General features: G+C 38.3%; 1 protein-coding gene across 1 annotated transcript in view; it reads left to right on the plus strand.

The window, feature by feature from the left end:
- Positions 1-21,724, plus strand: part of SLC25A21 (solute carrier family 25 member 21) — a 543,072-nt gene that overhangs the window by 16,060 nt on the left and 505,288 nt on the right. The window contains exon 2 of the mRNA XM_019924011.3: positions 1,473-1,826. Within this exon, the coding sequence (XP_019779570.2) occupies positions 1,757-1,826 (70 nt within the window). The 5' untranslated portion in view covers positions 1,473-1,756. The remainder of the gene's footprint in view (positions 1-1,472; positions 1,827-21,724) is intronic.

Genomic DNA, 21,724 nt, shown 5'->3' on the forward strand with positions numbered 1-21,724 from the left:
CTGGCTATACCATTAACTTATGGTGTGATCTTTGGAAACTTAGTTTCTTCGGTGGAAAATTAGGGAAACATTTTCTATGAGCTCTGAAATTCTGATTTTAGTGCTTAGTATATAATAGGTTCTAGTATTTTTTGAATGAATAAGTGATTTTATATTGTACTCAAGACCTCATATTTAATTAGTAAAAGACTGAAACATAGCTCAAAAGCTTTTACTATATCTAAATAGCAAAAATTTCTTGAAACTATTTCTTGGTAAACATTTCAAACTTAGTAATTTTAATCAAATATGAGAAAATTTGTTTTTGCGTACCTGATCACATAAGTAGCAAGTCTCTCCAATTCCTCACTTTAAATAATTTTGCCAGTCAGATTATCATTACCAGCTTTTAATAGCTCAGCCTAAGAAATTAAAACAAAGTATAAAACCAATTATTGTATTTTGTACATTTAATTGGAAATCATATATATTAAGTTGAACCTTATTACATATTGCTGATATAATTGCCTTCAAAAATGGCAATTTTATATGGTTCACACTGAATATGTTTAGTATTAAATACTGTGTTTAAGAAATATGACAATAAGGGTTCCAAAGCGTCTCATTCTCCCTTTTACTCCTATCATTTCCTGCCTGTTAGGGGTGTGGCAGGTATTTTTCTAAAATTTGAGAACCTTGTGTCCCTCCTACAGAGTTTTTGCAACTTGTGGTTTAAAAATAGTATAAACTAGTATTTTTGTTTTGCTAACTATCCTAAAGGGCTAGTATGAATAAGTAAACGTTTTACAGAGAATATATTAGTAGTTACTTAATGTTCCTTGATTATTTGGGTCAGTGGTTCGCAAACTTTAACATTCATAACAACCACTGGAGAACTTATTAAAACACAGGTTTCTGAGCCCTATATCCAGAGATTATGATTCAGTAGGTCAGGGCTGGAACATGAATTTACTTTTCTTACAAACGCACACATTACGCTGATGCCCACGGACGTGGGGAATAGATAGAAGAGACTTATTTGTAATAAGGCCTTCCTTTTTTTGGTCTTTCAGTAAATAAAACTCAAGTTGATGAGGTATGAGATATATTGCCTTAAGCCAAAACCATTTCTTAGGAAAGTACTATATACAGTAGCTCAATTGTAAGATACCTGTAAATTGGATTTATTTTGACTTAGTTGCTATAGCCCACAATTTCGGGACAGCTAACTCCAAGGAATTTATTCACCTGTCCCTTCTTTAGAACTGCACTGTGCTCTGGCTTTCCAGAGGGCAAGGGTCGCCTGGACCCTGCCGCTGGAGTTCTAGGCCAGGATCACTTTTTTACTTGCGTTATCAGAGGCAGAGCAGCCAGCTGGACAAACTCTGCAGAAGGCTCCTGATAGGGAAACCCGTGGGCGCCAATCTAGGAGACCAAACCGACCTGCGGCGGTCGACCAACCCAATTCCATCCGCGGGTCTTTTCTCCTTCAGGGTCCCTCCCGGAGCCCAGGGAGCAAAGCGGGGTCGAGAAGGAGCACCTGAAGCAGCGCAACAAGCAGGTCCCGACCCGCCGGAGATCACGCGTTGAGTTTGTGGCCCAAACCGCCCGCCGCCTCCGAGCAGTCGCCGGATTGCCGCCCCACAGGGAGCCACTCGGCCCAAGGACTAACCCAGCCCCGGCACTCTCGCTCAGGAGAGGCTCTGCAGGCCGGCATTCAGGCTGGCGAGCTCGCCCACGCATCTCAGCCCAAGCAGTGGTCGTCTGGCTTGCGAAGATGTCGGCCAAGCCCGCTGTCGGCTTCGTGAACGAGGCTTCTCAGCAGATCCTGGCCGGTGGTTCCGCTGGTAAGGCCGCCCCGCCGGGGGCTAGTCGTTTTTCCCTTCGCGTGTTCCGAAAACGTTTCTCAGACAAGTCTCCCCACCGAAGTTTTGCCTTTTTCCTCTGCCTTCCGCGCTCCCGGGGCAGAGCCTGCCGAGCCCGAGCCCGCGGAGCGCGCGAGCAAAGGAGGCCGAGAGCGGGCGGCGGGCGGCGGGTGTCGGGTGTCGGGTGTCGGGTGTCCCGTGTCCCAGGTCAAGTCGCCGCGGCGCCCGCGCTGGCCGCTCTCGGGTTCCCCACCTTCTGTGTTCCTAGCCTGTAAGGCAAGGCAGGCAGCCCCAAGGCCTGCGACTTGGAGGAGGCCTTTTTGCCTGGCTGGCTATTTTATTTTAAATGATCCAGTTGGCGTCAGACTTAGTTGACTTAGTTGTGCTATCAGTTGTAGCCTCTTCTTTCCCCGGCTAACTCAGATCTTATGTAATTCCTACCTCCCTCGTTAAAGTATGTTACCTCAGGACTCCACAGGTTTTCTTATTGCATGCAATGCTAGCTTGCTTGCAGCTATTCGTGCCTTAGTAAGCATATTAAAATTAAATGAATATATTAACACATGTAAACACCTTTGATATGATAGGTTCACATTAATTTATGGAGAGTTATGCTGTGGGGGAAAAAACCTTTAGGAAGAAATCTGTTATAACTAATCATGGAAATAATGACTAAGTGGCTAGAGAAAGTTACCCACGGGATTATGTTATGTGAACGTATTTTAAAGATATTTTAAAATATAAATTATGAGTTGATTGAAAATTTAATCTTACATACTGTGATGCATTTTTTATTATGAATATATAAACTAATTACTATAATTCACTCATCACCATAAAACATTTTTGTAAATGTAACTATTCTCTTAATAAATTATTATGGTAACACTAGTAAATCATATTAAGATGACTAGATGTCTAATGTTTAACTTTGACTAGTAAATTTTATTCTCAAACAAATTTGGACAAATTATGACTAGTTATCATCATGTCACAAACTCCTTGCATCTAGGAGTACCACAAGCAGCCAGATATATCACTTAACAATCTCTAAACTTTCCTAAAGATGACATCTCATTAATACGGCAATCAAGGCATTCATTTCTTATATGTAATTGTGCTATGTCTATTCGTTGTTATGATGTCAGTGACCCCACTTTCTACTTTTTTAGTTGTTTCCCAGTAGTGATGATGAATTTGCACCAATTTATACACCATTTTGGTCAAATTTCCACAATGTCCAAGACTCTGCCAGCTGTCCCTGACTTGGCTTGATTCAGAGTCCATGACCCTGATCAAATAAAACTCAGCTGGTCCAGTAGGGAAATGAAGCTAATTGATGAACATCCTAACCTATGACTAGTGATTCATCAGTATCTGTATATTGGCTTGGATGATCATTCTGGGTATTAGGCACAGCTAAACTCAAGGGATGTTAAAATTAGATCAAACTCTAATCCTACTTACACTGTTTTGTTGGATGATACATACTTGGCATAAATATAATGTGTTTTTCCATCATGTTCTTACAATTGTAACTAATATGAATGAAAATCAGTACATTTATAAGATAAATTAAACATAGCATAGTTGACTTACATATTTAGTACTATGAAGTTACAATTGATAAATGATGAGAGTAATTTATACTTTCATCATAGTGAAAAAGAGTCATTTTTTTCCCCACTTGGCCAATAACATTTTCATAGAACTTTATATTTATTGGGCTTTTATAAGACAGGCTAATCATGTTACATATACTATGTCAAGGGCCAAAAATAAATTAATATACGACAGGCAGAATTTTAATAAAAACAAAATACACTTGAATTGCTAACACTGAAGTTCTGATTACTGATATTGTCATCAAATGCAACACCAGTGTGTGTATGTATTATATGACCTTTTGATGGTAAAGGTTAGAAATACTTTCTATGACTGTACAGCAGAAGCTAACACAACATTGTAAAGCAACTATACTCCAATAAAAAGTAGTAAAAAATACATTCTAGCTTTCTTAAGGGTAAAAAAAAAAAAAGAAGCTGGAGAGGTTTACTGGAGAAATACTAGGATATCTCATGGAATTCAAAGTCTGAAATGCATTCCTGAGAACTGACTATAATCAGGAGCCGGAGCACTGAGGGGATCTCAGGAAGTGAACTCTTGCCATTTCTTACTTCTTCCCTTGGCCAAATGGTTAAGCATTTCCAAGGCAGCAAGGTGGTGGCTAATAACTGGGTCCCAAGTAATACTTCTATAGCCATTAGGATGGCTTGTCATACTTCTATAGATTTGCCCAGTGAGGAGTAAACATGACCAAATGGATTCAGACAGTTAATTACTTACACAGACAGCAAAAGCAAGTCATTGTGGTGTCGGTTCCCTGTGCCCCTTGTTCTGTAGACAACACAGAACTGAAGAAGCCAGATGACAGATGGTAAGAGTGATGGGTCATTCTGTTGTTGAGGAGTTTTATAGACTTACGATGAAGTCTGCAGCTTTACCCTAAGTGGGAATGAGGTGGAAAGTCTTGTGCTGAACTGAAACTAGGGAGATGGATGAGAAATGGCCTTGTGTCAGTCTTCCACAGGATAACGGGAGAAACAGCCTCCCAACAGCTCCTCACTAGGCTGTTTATCTTCCCTTATGTTAGAAGAAATCACAGGGCATTCTGCTAAGACTCAGGTCAGACTGTGGTCAAGCCTTGCCTACATGGTCTCTGTGGAGATGAGCAAGGATGTCAGGGTGCCAAGCTTTGGAGACATTTCCCTGTTCCTTCCTGGTATCTTCATCAGTTTTCTTTCTCACAGATGACTGCTGTTTTCTGCTCTTCAGTTCATGTGTCAGAATGTTGTCCCTAATAGCTCCTGAGCTTACATGCTCTTGACTTCTGTAAAGAAAACAAGAGACTAACTTGCTTTTTTTTCAGTCCCAGTGTAAAATGCTGAGGAAGGACTCAAAATAACCCAGTATTGGTCAGGGGCCCACCTCTGCACCAATTAGTTGTAGCCAGTGCCCACAGGGAGGGGTGAGGGTCTCGGGGGAGATTATTTTCCAAAGAAGATGGGCAGTTGGTGTCTTTTATAGTGATATACATGTGTCTTTTGTTAAAAGGTGGTTTGTAATATTTGCATTTAAGAGACCAAATGATGCACTGATAGTTGCTTGGACAATACACATCTAAAGACTGACCTTGAGTTTGTAGCTATAGCTATTATATATAGATATTGTTATCAGTGGCAGCTTTGTTTTATATGATGAAAGCTGTGCTCAAGAGAAGACAATATGTACTGGAGTTTTATAGAGCAGGCTCCTAGTCTGCATTCTTAGCTTCAAGTAATAGCATAAAATTCAGGTGAGTAAGTAGAAGCCAATGATGAGAGCATCAGGAAGATCAACAAGGCCTAATACTGCAGAGGGGGTAAGGATGAGATGGAGAAGAGGCCATTGGATTAGTACTCAAAGTTGGTCCATGGATGAGCAGCAGGGAGGGGCATGGTAGCGCCTGGAAGCTTGTTAAGAATATAGGATCTCAGGCTAAGCTTACTCCAGACCTTCCATATCAGAACCTGCATTTTAGGAAGGTCCCCAAGTCACTGGTTTGTACTTTCAAGTTTTAGAAACACTGAATTAGAAGACCTTTGAGAAAAGAGATTCCATAGAGTGGGAGCCAGATTGCAGAAGGTTGCAAGTTAAATCTTTCTTGGCTTTCATTGCTGACCAGAGAGAGAAGAATGAATTCTGTACTCCTTAATTGCATGCCCTCAATTTAGCTTTCAGACTTATTTTCCTGTCCTCTGCCATACATTCCATTCGGTTGCTGCTCAATAGATCTGCTCACTACACTCGAATGTTGCCTGTGCCTTTCCACCTTTATTCCCAATGCCTAGACTGTCTTCCCCTAATTTTCTCTACCTTTTGAAACCATGCCCATTTTCAAGGCCTGACTTGAAAACCATTTTCTGCATAAATGCTCCCAGATCGCCTCTACAGACACACCAGCTTTAACATTCTCATTAACACTGAATGATACAAGTAATAAAAATAACTAACATTTATGGAGTAAGTACTAAGTTCCATACCCAGTTCTAAGCTTTACATGTATCAACATTTTAAATCCTCACCACACCTCCAGGATGAAGAAACTGATACCCAGAGGGTCTAATGAACTTGCCTGTGGTTGCACAAGCATGCAATCATTTCTATAGGAACAGGCTACAAGAGGGACTAGGAAAATATTATTCCCATTGGCAGATATTTTAGAAGTTGGAGAGATCAAGTCTACTATCCTTTACCATCTCTCTATCTTTTATTAGTTTACATCCCTTAAAACAACTTCTATCTACAAATACAATCCTTACCGTCTTTTTGCATAATAGTATCTTGCTCTCTCCAAATAATTCCATGTGTGGGCACAAGGTTTGCATTTAGTGAAAAGGAAATTCTCAATCCATTTAGCACCTCTATGTACATTTGGGCAGATTGTGGACGGAAAAAGGGCTCTGGCCACTTGAGCAAGTGGGAGCTGAAATCTAGTCCATGCACTGATTCATAATCTATGTATTCTAGAGCAGAGATGAGTCCACCTTGGGGAGAAGGGAAACCTTTTTCTACTTCTTGAAAAGACACTAAATGGATTGGCAGCAAACCTGACAGCAACACTGACAGAATTCCCCCAAGCTTGCTAGAGCTCCCAAGGTCCCTGGGCCTTAGCATCCCCCAGGTCCCACATCATTCTGTTGTCTGCTCTCAGTGGGGCTCTGGCTCTGGCTCTCAGAGGTTTCCCTTTTATGCACATCTCTTCCTTTAGCCAGGAGCATGGCTCCACCTCAGACCCTCCCATTCTCCCTAATGACCAATTTGGGCTCTTCCATGTGTTTCCAAAGCTCATGGGGTTCTTATTTCCCATGTCGTGTAGGAGCCTCTTAGGCTTGCGCAAATGGGTATTCTCCCCAAGTTCTCATAGGGCTCTGGCACTCAATTTCAGAAATCTCCCTGGGTCTCTGACGAAGTCCCCTTGACCCCCTGAGAGACCCTGCTTTTGCCCAGGCCTGTCAGGCTCCCTCCCGAAGGCACACCTAGGCCCTGTCCACGCTAAATTTTCTCCACAGTGGCATCACTAGGACCCTCCTCCTCCTGCCTCCCAAAATCTTGCACTCATATTCCTTGACGTCTGCAAGTTCCACTCAGAATTCTTCTTAGGGAATTTCCTTTCCATCTGTCTTATACATGATCACCACGCTGGCAGGACACTGATTTATTTCCCAAAATTTCCAGGCCGTTGTTTCTTCCTCTCCAGCCCCATCCTAATCCCCCGTATCTTGTAGGCAAACACCCTACCACATCTTCAATCACTGTTTTTATTTTGTCCATCTGGCTGGAGATGTCTTAGTCAAATTGTTTAGTCAAAGTATCCTGAAAATAAGTTTTCCAGTTTTGCACTAAACGCAGTTCAATTACTTTGTATAGTTTATCTCATTAATCATCTTCAAGGGATCAAATGAGAAAGTGAAGTGACTTTCTGGAGGAGGAAAACCTGGGATTAATGGATAGGCTGCTGGGAGATTAACTATTGAGAGCACGTGTAAAATGTACATTATATTGATGGGAGAGAGTCCAAGGCTTTCAACCTAAAAAGGTCACTAAAAAGGTATAGGATAATTTTTTTTTTTTTTTTCCGGTACACGGGCCTCTCACTGTTGTGGCCTCTCCCGCTGCGGAGCACAGGCTCCGGACGCGCAGGCCCAGCGGCCATGGCTCACGGGCCCGGCCGCCCCGCGGCATGTGGGATCTTCCCGGACGGGGGCACGAACCCATGTCCCCTGCATCGGCAGGGGGACTCTCAACCACTGCGCCACCAGGGAGGCCCAAGGAAAATTCTTTTTCAGAATGCGTGCAAAGGGGACACGCACGTGATTTAGATAAATAGCACCTTTGGAAATTCAGGATTTGGCAAACTGCATTTGTTTGATAATAAATAGCAGGTTGTAGTGAAACAGGTGAGCCTTTATGACACATCAAAGGGAGGCTGGAACCCATCATCTGGGTAATTGGGGAGGAAAAATTCCCCTTATTTCAACCCCATAGGAGGAAGCAACTCTATTGATCAAATTAATTATGAAATACCTTTAAAGGATGTGTTTTAATTGAAATATAGTCTTGTCTCTCTCAAAGAAAATCTAGTTCTCAAAAATATGAATTTAAGAACAAATAAACTATGAATTAAATAAGTACATGTCAAAGGATTTATTTTACTGTCCTTCACTGAAACATGTTTTAAAAGTGTAAGTATAGTATGTGGGCACATGATTCAACTGATATAAGAACATAAAACAACTTTTACACATTTTAGGAACAGCTTGTTAAACCAGCCCTTCCTCACTTCCCTACTCTCTGGCCCTCTGCCCCACCACTGTCTTGACTACAACATCTCAGACCATTGAGAATCTGGTGTTTTAGGTATAGTACAATAGGTGCTCAGAAATGTTTGTTGACTGTACTAATGAATAAATATCAGAAGCCCAACCCACAGAATATTATTCTTAGGGTCCTACTCTGAAGAAAGAAAAGTACTCTGGGGTTCTAGTCATCAGACAACCGATACGTGCAACAATATTTTCCTTCAACAGTGTTTTATTTTATTGTAATCATTTAAGAAATGACATGAAAACATTCAAGTCTGTAATCTCTGCCACCTTCTGAGTGAGAGGCCCATGATCACTTTTAAGATTTATATATCATCTTTCGTTCCAGGACCCCAAACTGAAAAGAGATGCACCAATCATTTTCAAACATCTTTATGATTTACATATGTGGTATCTTAAAATGACAATGAATGAAACCAGGTTAAGGGACTTCTACAGGATTCTTTATAATTGTTCCAGACTTTAACTATTTTTCTTACCAGTTTTCTTTTCCTTTTAAATTATTATGTTTGTGTCAATTATTTCCATACTTTGATGTGATCATGGTTTATACACCTTGTAAATATTATTTTTTTAAAAAAATTTTATTCGAGTATAGTTCCTTTACAATATTGTATTAATTTCTACTGTACAGCAAAGTGAATCAGCTATACATATACATATATCCCCTCTTTTTTGGATTTCCTTCCCAGTTAGTCACCACAGAGCATTGAGTAGAGTTCCCTGTGCTATACAGTAAGTTCTCATTAGTGATCTATTTTATATATAGTATCAATAGTGTATATATATCAATCCCAGTCTCCCAATTCATCCCACCCCCACCTTTCCCCCTTGGTATCCATATGTTTGTTCTCTACGTCTGTGTCTCTATTTCTGCTTTGCCTATAAGATCATCTATACTATTTTTCTAGATTCCACATATATGCATTAATATACGATAATTTGTTTTTCTCTTTCTGACTTACTTCACTCTGTATTACAGTCTCTAGGTCCATCCACGTCTCTACAAATGACCCAGTTTTGTTCCTTTTTATGGCTGAGTAATATTCCATTGCATATATGTATCACATCTTCTTTATCCATTCCTCTGTTGATGGACATTTAGATTGCTTCCATGTCCTGGCTGCTTTAAATAGTGCTACAATGAACATTGCAGTGCGTGTGTCTTTTTGAATGATGGATTTCTCTGGGTATATGCCCAGGAGTGGGATTGCTGGGTCATATGGTAGTTCTGTCACCTTGTAAATATTCTAGTAGGTCTGTATCTTTTGAATGTTATTGACAGTCCCTGTTTATTAGTTTGTTAGGGCTGTCTGAACAATATACCACAAACTGGGTGGCATAAAACAACAGGAATTCATTGTCTCACAGTTCTGGAAGTTAGAAGTCTGAAATCGAAGTGTGGGCAGGGCTGGTTCCTTCCAAATCTGTTGTATGCTTCTCACCTAGCTCTGGCAGTTGCCCACAATCCTTGTGTTCTTTGGCTGTTATCACATGACTTTCTCTCCCTATTTGCCTCTGTGTCTGTATCCAAATTTCCCTCTTCTTATAAGAACACTGCTCATTGGATTAGGGCCCACTCCAGTCTGGTATGACCTCATCTTAAATTGATTATGTTTGCAAAGACCCTATTTCCAAATAAGGTCACATTCTCAGGTACCAGGGGTTAGGACTTGTACATATATTTTGTGGGGAATACAATTCAACCCACAACAGGCACTTCATTTTATTTTTCTCTTCATATTGTGTTTCTCAAATTCACAGTCCGTATCTCAAGCTATGGTCCTGTGTTTCTCTTCCTTTCATTGTCAACCTTTGTGAAAAGTTCCTCACTCAGTTTTCAACCTACTCTAATTGGCATATCTGCCTTTACCTTTTTGCTGAAACTGTTAACTACTGGTTTTCATTCCTAATTTTACCTAATCTTGGTGGAATTTCACATCTGTAACCAATTTTTCTATTTAAAGTTGTCTCTGCTGTTGATTTTCACCCCCTTCTCCATGTATGATCACTTTTTTACTGTCTTCTTTGCTGGTTCTTCTTCTTTCCCTTTCCTTAAAAATTGATGTTCTGCAGGGTTCCAAGTTCTCTACCCATCCCCACTCTGCTATCTCTGTGCTCTCTGGCTTCAGTATTATCCACGTGCAGGTAACTTCCCGATCGATATTTCCAACTTTTCTGTGCCCCGAAGACTTGAATTTCTAAATTATACAGTAAAAATTATGTGATAATCAAGAGTCATGTGGATTCTAATGATTTTAAAAAATATTTCGGAGGTAAATTTTGAAACTGATGTTAGATCCTCAGATACCAATTTCTCTTTGTTACATAGCTGTGCTCATCCTTATTTTGAGTTCAGTTTTTCTCATTCATTCTTTTTGTTATCTTAAGAAGTTGCAAATGAACTTCTCTGGGTGTTTGTTTGGGTTGGGTGGATCCTACCTAATTATTTAGTCAATAATTACAATAAGACAACAGGAAATGATAAGATAAATCTTAAGTGCTAACACTTTTTGAATGACTACTATGTGTAAAGCACCTCACTTTGCTTATATCATCAATATTAATTTGTAATTTCTTGAGGATGAAGAAAGGGAAGCTTAGAGAAATTGAGTAACTTGCTTGAGGCCAGTGACAGAGCATGGGCTCAAACTCTGTTCTCTTTGCTTTCAAAGCTTTACTCTTACCCACTACCCCACCTTGCCTTGTATGCAGAATGATGTATCAGGTTAGCAGCCCCCATACAGAGTACCGCCCTTGTAAGACCTCTTTTTTTTTCTAGCTGGGTTAAATATTGTAGCTGCTCTGGGAACTTGAGTACTGATGAACAAACAGGGTCTACCCTTGATGCAACTGGCCATTTCTTGTTTTTGCCAGATCTTTAAGTGCCAGCCACAGCACTGGTATGAAATTCTCCATATTACCCAGCAGGGGGCTCTGTCAGCATCTACAGGGCTACATCTTTTCTGCCAGCCCCTACAGGCAATTGATTATGAACAAGCTGAGCCTCAGTCCTCAGGTGATTGTTCATCGAACCCTTATACAATTAGGTAAGGCACTGGAATGACTCAGCCGACTGGACAAGCTAATCTGTGACAAAGGAGGACATTTAAGTTGCATAAAAAATTGATTTGTCTTGAGCCTTTTAATTTGTATGAGTCTGGTAGCTTTAGGTTAGACGCAAGGGTGAATTTAGTTGAATGTCTGTAAAAACTAGAACGGACTATTGTAGGGAGAAGATATAACTTTGGAGAAAGAATAATGAAATATATGTTTCAATAGGATTGAATGACACCTAAAATAGAATTGTGACCAAAAAGTTTTACATTGTGTGTGTATGTGAGAGAGAGAGAGAAGACATGCCAATGTCCTAATATTTCTTGAAAAGTGACCTATATTTATGAATCATCAAGTCTACCCAAATCAGAATAATGCAATTATGTGAAACTTTGGTTTTAGTTCTTGTTCCTGTGGCTGTTGTTGTTATTATTACAATCATTATTTTGGAGAATGGTTGTAGAGATAGAGTAAAATGCTTTGGAGAGATTTCAGAATGAACAGGCTTATTCTGGAACTTTCTTCTAGGGTAGTACATTTGGTTAGCTACTGTATCACAGTGGGCAGTAACATCTAAGAACTTCATTCTGTACTTGGGCAGACCTATAGATGGTGCTGTCTTCCTATAATTTTGGTGATTTGCTCAAAAAAAAAAAAAAAGGAAAATCTTTCTGATGACAGAGTTAGATGTAGAAGTGTCTAGACTTTTAATTAGATTCCACCATTGTAAAACATTTGGAACAGGTGCCTTACATAGATTATAGAGGATTACACACTTGAAAAATGTAGAGAACTGTACTTTCAGAATTAATTTTTCCATTTAATTATAGTTCTTAGCTATATATGGAAAAGTAGGTTGCTATATATAAGAGGGGTGGAAGAAAGTAGTGCTTCCATCTATTGCCATAATGTGGTGCTTTTGAATTTAGGGTCCTCGATCAAATAACAGTTGTTGATAAGCTTAACATAAATGGCATATTAGTTGCTTGTAGGTCTTGGAGATTACCTTGTGAAAACAGAGCTCCTAGATTCCATAATTTTGTTTCTTTAAATTCTCAGGGTTAGAGTGTGTGTTACACTAAAAGTAAATGATAAGCTTCTGTGAACAGGATCTAGAGTGCCAAATGCATAGTTCTTTTTATTTATCTATCTGAGGCTGCCACTCAAAACGCCGTTTCTTGTTTTAATCTAGTGGCATTTAACATGAGAAAGTGAGAGAGATGTATGAAGAATATAGTTTTTTTTTTTTTAATTTAAAACTTTTATTTATTTATTTTTGGCTGCACTGGTTCTTCATTGCCGTGTGTGGACTTTCTCTACCTGTGGTGAGCGGGGGCTACTCTTTGTTGCGGTGCACGGGCTTCTCATTGCGGTGGCTTCTCTTGTTGCGAAGCACAGGCTCTAGGCACGCAGGCTCAGTACTTGTGGCTCGCAGACTCTAGAGCACAGGCTCAGTAGTTATGACACGTGGGTTTAGCTGCTCCGCGGCATGTGGGCTCTTTCCAGACCAGGGCTTTAACCCGTGTCCCCTGCATTGGCAGGCGGATTCTTAACTACTGCACCACCAGGGAAGCCACTATATTTTTCTTAAACATAACTTCCAAACAGGAAATTATCTTTCTTTAGATTAATTTTGTACAGTGTGTTGTGGAGTTATTGGGAAATACCAGTAAGTCCTTTTTGCTGTAAATGAACCTTTAACCACGAGATGGCAGTATAACTTTCCCATGTCTTTTAAGCTATTTCTAAAATGATTACTAAATTAAACAAATTATTTTTTAATGAGAAATGTATACAGTTATGAAATTTTAGGAAAAAAATAAAGAAGATGAATATTAGAAGTACCAAAGATTCTAGCGATTTTATTTTTGACTGAGCAGTTTTCATTGCACTAAACATGTTTATACTGGATCTATCGTTTTTTATTTTTTAATTTAATTTAATTTAATTTTATTTTTGCGGTACGCGGGCCTCTCACTGTTGTGGCCTCTCCCGTTGCGGAGCACAGGCTCCGGACGCGCAGGCTCAGCGGCCATGGCTCAATCACCTGAGGATCTGCTCCGCGGCATGTGGGATCTTCCCGGACCGGGGCACGAACCTGCGTGCCCTGCATCAGCAGGCGGACTCTCAACCACTGCACCACCAGGGAAGACCCTATCTCTTGTTTTTTAAATCTTGCGAAGAGTGAGCCCCTTTTAGGTGGAGAACAAGTCTTATTTATTTTGTATCTCTAGGCCCAGCACAGTGCTTAGAATGTAGTAGCCACTCAGTAAGTCTATTTTTATTTAAATTGCATTTGCAGCAAAGCAATAGAGTTCTGCTGAGACCTATTTTGCTTTTGTGCCCCTGCCTAACCAGCCCTCAGTGTGGCAGAGGTAAAGAAAAGACCTTTTAGTTTAGAAGCCAAGTACTTTGACTTTTTTTGTAGCACCTTGTTTTGCCAGTGGTGAGGGAATGTTCCTTGTAGGAGTGATAGTTTCTCAGAACAGCACTGAAAATAAGACTTTTATTTTTTGATCAAAGGTGGCTAAATGAAAATGGTCCTATGCTAAACAGTATGATTTGCTTTCTATAATGGGATATTTGTCATCTAATCAATGTAAGATGCACAGTTGCTGCTTATGTGCAGCTATACACAGAAATATTTTATATTGTAAACTCAAAAAAGAAGTCTGTTACTTTCCATTATTTACATAAGTTATAAATGGATGACAAGTTTTTTTTGTGGGCAAGTTAAAATTTAAAAAAAAGACAGTTACCATGTATAGAAGAACATATAAGACAGATATATAAGAAAAAAGAGGAATGCAGTTATCATGTTTGAGAAAATATAGAGTTTCATGTAATACCTTAAATGTGTAGCTCCTGTTCCAAAAATTTGTAGTTTTAGGTTAAGTTTTTGCAATCAGGGTGCATTTCCTTCTAGAACAATTTTATGAAATTTGTAGGTGAGCCGCAAAAATCGTTTTCTTAACCTGTATTAAGTGTGAAATATCACTAACAGGAGCCCTGAACTTCCAGGACATTTAGGACTCTTAAGACCAAGTATAGGATCCTGTGCCCTTCTGAGGTTAGCTTCCCTGGAGGGTTCAAGGGCTGTAAGCAATGGTGAGACATTTATATGTGGAGATAGCCTGGTGGCATCTCCTTAGCAATGAGACGGAAATGTGCCAGCAGCCAAGAGGGAAAGGGTGCCAGCAGGATAAGGAGGGCCCTTTGAATGCGGCTTCGCATTCACAGATGACCTTGTAAATTTAAACTTCTGGCACTTCTTTCAAATAAAGCTAGACATAAAGTCATAGCTTTTGTCATTGCAACTGTGTGTTTTAAAAGCATTACTATGTGAAATTTAGGCATTTAAAATAAGCTACATGTTAATAACTCTGATAGTTGGCATTTCTTTACTTTTTAATAGAGGAAATTGAGAGTCTCAAAAAAACCAGAAGATCTCAGGTCTCTTTGAACCTCTGAGAAACTCTGGTCTTAAGGGACAAGGGCAAATGGGTTCTAGAGGTTCTCACTCCAGTTGTTTCTGGACATATATGTGCAATGAATAAATGGATGGATGGATGGATTTTGAATAGTCAGACAGCAGAGGAGGACCAAAGGGGAAGTACAAACCAAAGAACTGTAATATAGGAAGCATCAAGGTTGGAGAAAATGAGGGTTGTGGTGGTCATTAGTATGTATAGGTTGTTAGGAAATTAATTATTTCTGCATTGGAAAATGTCTGCATTTTTGTTATGATTTGTGCAGTCTATATGAACTTATGTATTCTTGCATTTGAATGAACATGAGGGAAGTCATACTTTTAATATATACTTTATTAACATTGTATAGCTGGAAAAATAGCCATATATTAAATTAAAAGAAAAATCCTAGTTTTTATATTTTATTGATCTGTAACATTGACATGTTTATTTAAATGTAAGAATTCATAATACTAATCGTTAAATAAGCTTGATGTAGAACAATGACAGATACTAAAACATGTTCTTATTTCTCTCAGTAGACAAAAAGCTCCCTGAGGATAAGAATCTTGGACTGTTTGGTATCCTGCTGTATCCCTAGGGCCTAAAACAAAATTTGGTACAGGATAGGTACTCAATAAACATTTGTTGAATGAATAGATGACTGACTGAATGAATGTCACATTCATTTTGATTTCCAATTTTGAATGTTAATTAATTTGAAATATTCTAAACCTTTCATGGAGACACTAGAGCATATATTGCCTCCTAAATGACCTGAAGGAGTTGGTCCAGTTCCCGCCAGGCCCAGTACATGTCATTGATGCTGAGGAGAATCATTGCTGCTCTCCTGCCACCAAAGTGAGACATTACCCCAGGAACCACGTACTGCTTAAGCTGCACTATTCCATTTTATTCCTAACAGCTGCAAGGGAAGAAAAAGAAAATCTAAAGAAGCTTATTTTTCCTGCCCTGATTGTTCTAAGTAGGAGTCAATCTTGGAGGGATTTTAATCCTAAATACCATTAAGTCCGATTGATTCTGCGAATGGATGTGTGTCTGGATCTTGACTGTGCGTGGGTGTAGACCTGTTTCTTCCCAATACCTGGTTTCTCAGGAATGATTATAACAAGGGTAGACTGATTGTTGACTTGTTTACTATTTGGATGTTGGTTTATTTTCTCAAACTCAAAGCCCTGTGTGTTAGTTGTGTTTTCTTCCAGTCATTCTTTCTGCTTGTCCCATGTTCCCTCAAGAACTGCCAAGTCACCCCCACCATCATTGCAGACACAGAGAGATGCATGTAGTTACATGACAGGGGACTTCTTTAGTGGGGTCAGAGCAACCTAATCTTTATTTTCTCTTCTGGTCTATTAAGTTTCTACTCTGGTATCCCAGAGTTATTTAACACATTCATGTGTGTGTGTGTGTGTGTGTGTGTGTGTGTGTGTGTGTGTGTATATGTGTGTCTGTATATGAAATATATTTATATATATGAAAACATTGATCTACCTCACTTTTGTTATTGGATCTTTGTTTTGGAATTACATTGTTTTCCAAAGATAGTTACACAGATGGCAAACTTTTGAGTACACCTTGGGAGCTAAGCAATGAAACGGGTACAACTGAGATCAACAAAGAAGAAAATAGGACATCCTGTCAAGAGGCATCCATGTTTTAATAGTGAACTTTACCTTACAAAGAGAGTAGAGGTAGTACCAGGAGGTGGTGTCCTGTGGGGATTCTGATGCTTTACCACCTGGCATTAGATCCCAACTCGGATACTCGCTAGATGTGTTACCATGGGCAGGCAGTTTAACATGTCTGTGCTTCCTCCATAAAATATGGAGACATTGCAATCTGCTTCGTAGGGCTGTTGGAAAGGTCAGATGGGTTGATATGTATAAAGTGCTTGTAAATGTGCCTAGTAAGTGTAGTTGTTATTGATGGAGAGGGAACACATAGAAGTATTTAGGCATATTCCAAGCATTTTAGAAAATCTTCATAGATGAGTGACACATTATATGAATATAAGGTAACTGTAATTCTGTTCTACAATTTATAATGTAAACTCTATTTTTCTGTTTACCTTTTTGAAACCTAATCTTATTTTTGCTTAACTTGACTGATTTGGGGTGGTAGAGTCTTGTTTTGTTCTCAAACCTGGATATCATTAATATAATCCTATTTTTCATCAGATGAAGTGGTCTTTTTATTCCCCAAATGGAGTCATTAGGTTGCTTCTGGAAATCTTCTTTCCAGTATTCCACAGTGAGCCTAGAGGAGTGATTCTCAATTCACAGCCCAGTGGTCACCCTGTCAAATAACTTGGAGTATGCCCTTATCCCAAGGCTTACTTTTTTAGAGGAGAAGGGCATTTAAATTTTTGTAGTTATTCTATTATATTTATCATTCATAATAACTTTTAGTATCTTAAAATTGTATAGTAACATTTGGAGTAAATTTTATCAAGCATCATTAATCAAGACAAGTAATAAAGACCTTGTCTTTAATGTAGTTATTTCTATATCCCACCCAGAGATAAAGAGACCACCTGATCAACAGCTACTGATTTATAGGTTAACTAGGTTCTGTTAGTCTTTTCCCCAGGCAAAATTATTACCCAAGTTTGTAATTGTTTGTCCTCTTCTCATTAGTTTCTGTATCTTTTTCCAGTCACTCAACTCCAAGGTTCAGTGCTCTCATTCAGGGCCTGTCCAGGGCTTCCCACCAAAGGCCCCCCATGTTTTTTGACTCTCATCAATAGTGGCTTAATCTGACTTTTTAAAACCCTGATTTTATTCTAGGAAAATTTTATTCTAGTAGCTAAATTGATAAATTTAATTAATTGTACTTTGTTCCATGGGATAGTCTCCAAACTGCGCCTTTCACCCGGAAAACATTTAACTTACGGTAGGCCAAGCAGGAAAAAGGTTTTGAACCACCTATAAAATAAACCCACCCCATCTGCATTGTCACCCCAAATGTTGGAGAAAGCATAGAAGGTGCCTTTCATGGAACCCCAAGTATCTGATCCTTGATACTAATGGTTATGAAATTATCAGTCAAATGCCTTCTCTTTTCAACTGGGTTTCTTCCAAAAAACAACACACACACACACACACACACACACACACACACACACACACACACACACATGCAAATGAACATGCACATCAAAATACTTTTTAGCTGGGCTTTAAGCAGTTGTTCTATTATTTACATACTGACATTATCATTATTTACTGTGTATACAGTCTGCTTTTCAAAAATATTTTTTGAATTAGTTCTCCCCAATGTTCATGAATTCATTCAGAAAATATTTCTTATATATACCAGGCCCTGTGATAACAGGTACATGTGGCTGATCTGATTTTAACTATGAGGAATGTGCAGCATAGAAAGGGTGGTAACAGTTAACTGAGTCCATTTGCCAAAAGGCCGGTGCTTAGTTCACCAAGCTTCACTAAAATTTGATATTTTGCTTTCGCAAGCTGGTTAGAAGAATTGCATAAAAATACTGCCAAATTTTGTCCCTTTTTATCCAAACTTTTTCAACTTGAAAAAGGAATTTCAGTGTGTAAAACTTTCCATTATAAGGCCACCTGTAAACTTAAAATAGTCAAACTGTTTTTTCAGCTGCCTTCAGCTCTGTTTCTCAACTGACTGATACTGACAGATAAAGATGGCTTCCCCTGAGAAGGATTGTTTTGTTTGTGGTTATTCTGTCACTACCAGGAGGGACAGCTCCCCTGATCTGTAGGGAATGCAGAGATGCAGTTTACAGACGGAATCATATGCTGACTAGCAACTGAAAAATAATGGTCAAATAATGATTTCATTGTTCCTTCCTGTGTCCATGACAACTGAGAGATATGCAGCTAGATCAGGACACTGCCTGGGAGTGTTTTTGTTTGTTTGTTTTTGCCTCAAATACTACAATTTTGAGAAAGTTTGCAATTTATTCTGACAATCAGGCTAAGGAGAAAAATGAATATTTTCAATATCTTGTTAAGTTTAGTGTTTTTATATCCCTGCAGGTAATTCTTCAGTTATTTCTATTCACTAGCACTCTCACTTGCCCCTTTAAAAGATCTGGTTTATGGTGTGGTTTCTACCATGAGGATAGTTCCCTCTCTGGACTTGGAGGTGGAGAGAGCTGTCTTTGAGTCCTCTCTCAGCCAATTAGCAGTGGTAGAACCTTGGGAGAGCTTCTTAATCTTTTTAATCTTCATGTCCTTATTCATAAAGTAGGAATTATTAACAGAATCTTTCCCCATAAGGTTTTTGTGAGTTAAATGAGATAATGCACATAAAGGCTTCGCCTGCTACTTGGCACAAGGAAGCACCCCATAATTTGGTGTTGGTTGCTGTTATTAGTAATCTCCCCTACAAGACTATAAACTTCCAAAGCAGTGATTCTCAGCCTTGAGTGCACATTAGAGTCACCTGCGTAACTTTAAAATCTCTGATGCCAGGGCCACACCCAAGATCGACTAAATTAGCATCTTTGGGGGTTGGGTCCAGGACTTAGCAGTTTAAAACTTGCTTCAGCTGATTCCAATGTGCAGCCAAAATTGAGAAATACTGTCCCTGAAGGTGGGGACTGTGTCATATTAAAGCACTCAGACGAATATATATGAAAATCTTGCTTATGTGGATATTTTGAAAAATAAAAATCAGTATGATCTAGAAAATAAAAGGGACACATAGTACTTTGCATATTTTGAGTAACTGAATAGGGAAAAGCCAAATCAAATGATTTTTCAAGGAGCCACTTACTATCAACATCATAGTAGAGCAAATCTACAAAGAAAGAAATGGAAACTTATATGTTGGAACCCAAAGTTTGAATGTGAGAAGGTTATACAAATGGAAACTATAGTAAAGCAAAATTATTTTTATGTTTCAGTGTTTTTTAAAAAATGGAATTAACTGACAGCAATGATCATAAAGATAAATCTGTGCTATTTTAACACAAAGATCAGTATAAATTCCCACTTAGGTCATATCTGTGTTTGTTTAAATTTTGGGGAAAACCACTGGCAATAGAAGAATCATACTTTTATCATTGCTTATGCTGAATCAACATCTTTAGGCATCTATTATAGTATCAAACCTTTTGGAATGGGAAGGCTAATATCCAGGATAAACTCATTTGTATTAACTATATAAGAAGCCTGAGTTTTTTCCCGGTAATTCAAAAGACATTAATAAGTTTTCAACATCTTATAAAGTTAAACAAAATGATACAGGACAAATTTTCCCAAGGGATTTCTTAGCCCCCAGTTTTTAAACTGTACTTCCAAAGTGAATTTCTCTTTATTTTGACATATCATGTTATTTTGGTAAACAAATTATCTTAATTTTAACCTTCTTCAAAAGAATGTCTTTTAATAGATACTTTGTCTCACATTCAGTATCTGTTTCTCTGTGTATACAGTTTTAACCTACATATATTGTTGAGAATCATCATAATAATTACACTTGTTTACTACTGTTAGTTTCTGGGATACTTTTTAATGTATGTTCTCGTTCAGTTTTCTCAATACTTCAGTGAGGGTGCAGGTTAAGAATTATCCTCATTTTATATTTTATATCCTCATTTATATAGGGTGCAGGTTAAGAATTATCCTCATTTTAAACTAAGGCAGTTTATTAGTAGGCTGTTTCAATTGAACCAGGGTACAAATTCTTGGTTTTTTAGATGTTCCTTTCATTAACTAATTCATGCATTGACCAAGCATTATCAAGCTGTAGGTATGTGTTTTGTGCAGCTCTAGGCAGTGGGCATCCAAGATGAGTAAGACACACTTCTTGCTTTTAAGGAGTTCCATACACAGTGTCACAAATGCATTTTAAATTTCTTAGCCTGTAGCTATCAAGGCAGAATACATGACCTGAAATTACCATGGCCAAAGCTATCAGTTCTTCTGAGATGTAGGCAGGAAGAAGAAAAGAATTGTGGGAGTTCTAAAATCCATAACTACCACCTTCTACAGTTAGATTTTGTCACAGCTTATTAGATGCAAGATCAGCCTGGACATTAATATCCCTTATAACCCTTGTGCCTGAATTTTCTGGTGATTTCTGCTGCATTAGGGAATGCTACAGTGTTTTTCTAAGGATGTATTATTCAGTGATGCTTTAATTTGCCTTCTCCAGCTTTTCGACTCCTAATGTTTATTTTAGTTTTGGCAGAAACTGTTTAGAAAATGAAGCATTTTGGTTTATTTTTAATGCTAATTCATCTCAAATATTTAGCTGGTTTTTGAAGTAATCCTGTTGCTGAATTAAAATACTCTTACTAGAAACAAATTCTGCAGTAAGGTATAGAGTTTGTTTTAATTAAACTTTCTTTAAAATACATCAATTTTTTGCTAATTATAAAGTCTTGAAGGGAAATTATTGCCTTAACTGTCTTTTGTAATTAGCCATGTTCATTTTATTTTAAGGCATAAAGCATGAGTCAATTAAATGGATAGAGCTATTTTAGTCCTTGTGGAGGATTCATAGTTGCCCTAAAGGAAGAAAAGCTCAGAAGAATATTGTTAGTTTTTCAGTTACTGAGTGGAAACATTTTGTCTTGAAAGTTTTCCTTGAATATTTTGCAATTAAAAATACATGAAGAGATAAAGGAATAGTGTATAATGTTGAAAAGTTAAAATATAAGTATTGTTAAACAGCAAATAAATGAAATACACCTCTTACTCTTGTAAGAAACTATTTTAACTTAATGTCAATAAAGTTTAAATTAGTTCAGACTTTTCTTATTAGAATAAATGTTTCCTTTTAAAATGCATGATAATCATAATCAAGACAAAATTTGTCCTGTTATTTATTTTCAAAATGATTGTACATGTTTAGCAGACTTTTGATTTAAATCCCCAGTGATATATTGGAGACAGATGTTTAGATGACCTCATGT

Source organism: Tursiops truncatus, chromosome 2, assembly GCF_011762595.2.
Source record: "Tursiops truncatus isolate mTurTru1 chromosome 2, mTurTru1.mat.Y, whole genome shotgun sequence".
In the NCBI taxonomy this organism is placed as follows: domain Eukaryota; kingdom Metazoa; phylum Chordata; class Mammalia; order Artiodactyla; family Delphinidae; genus Tursiops; species Tursiops truncatus.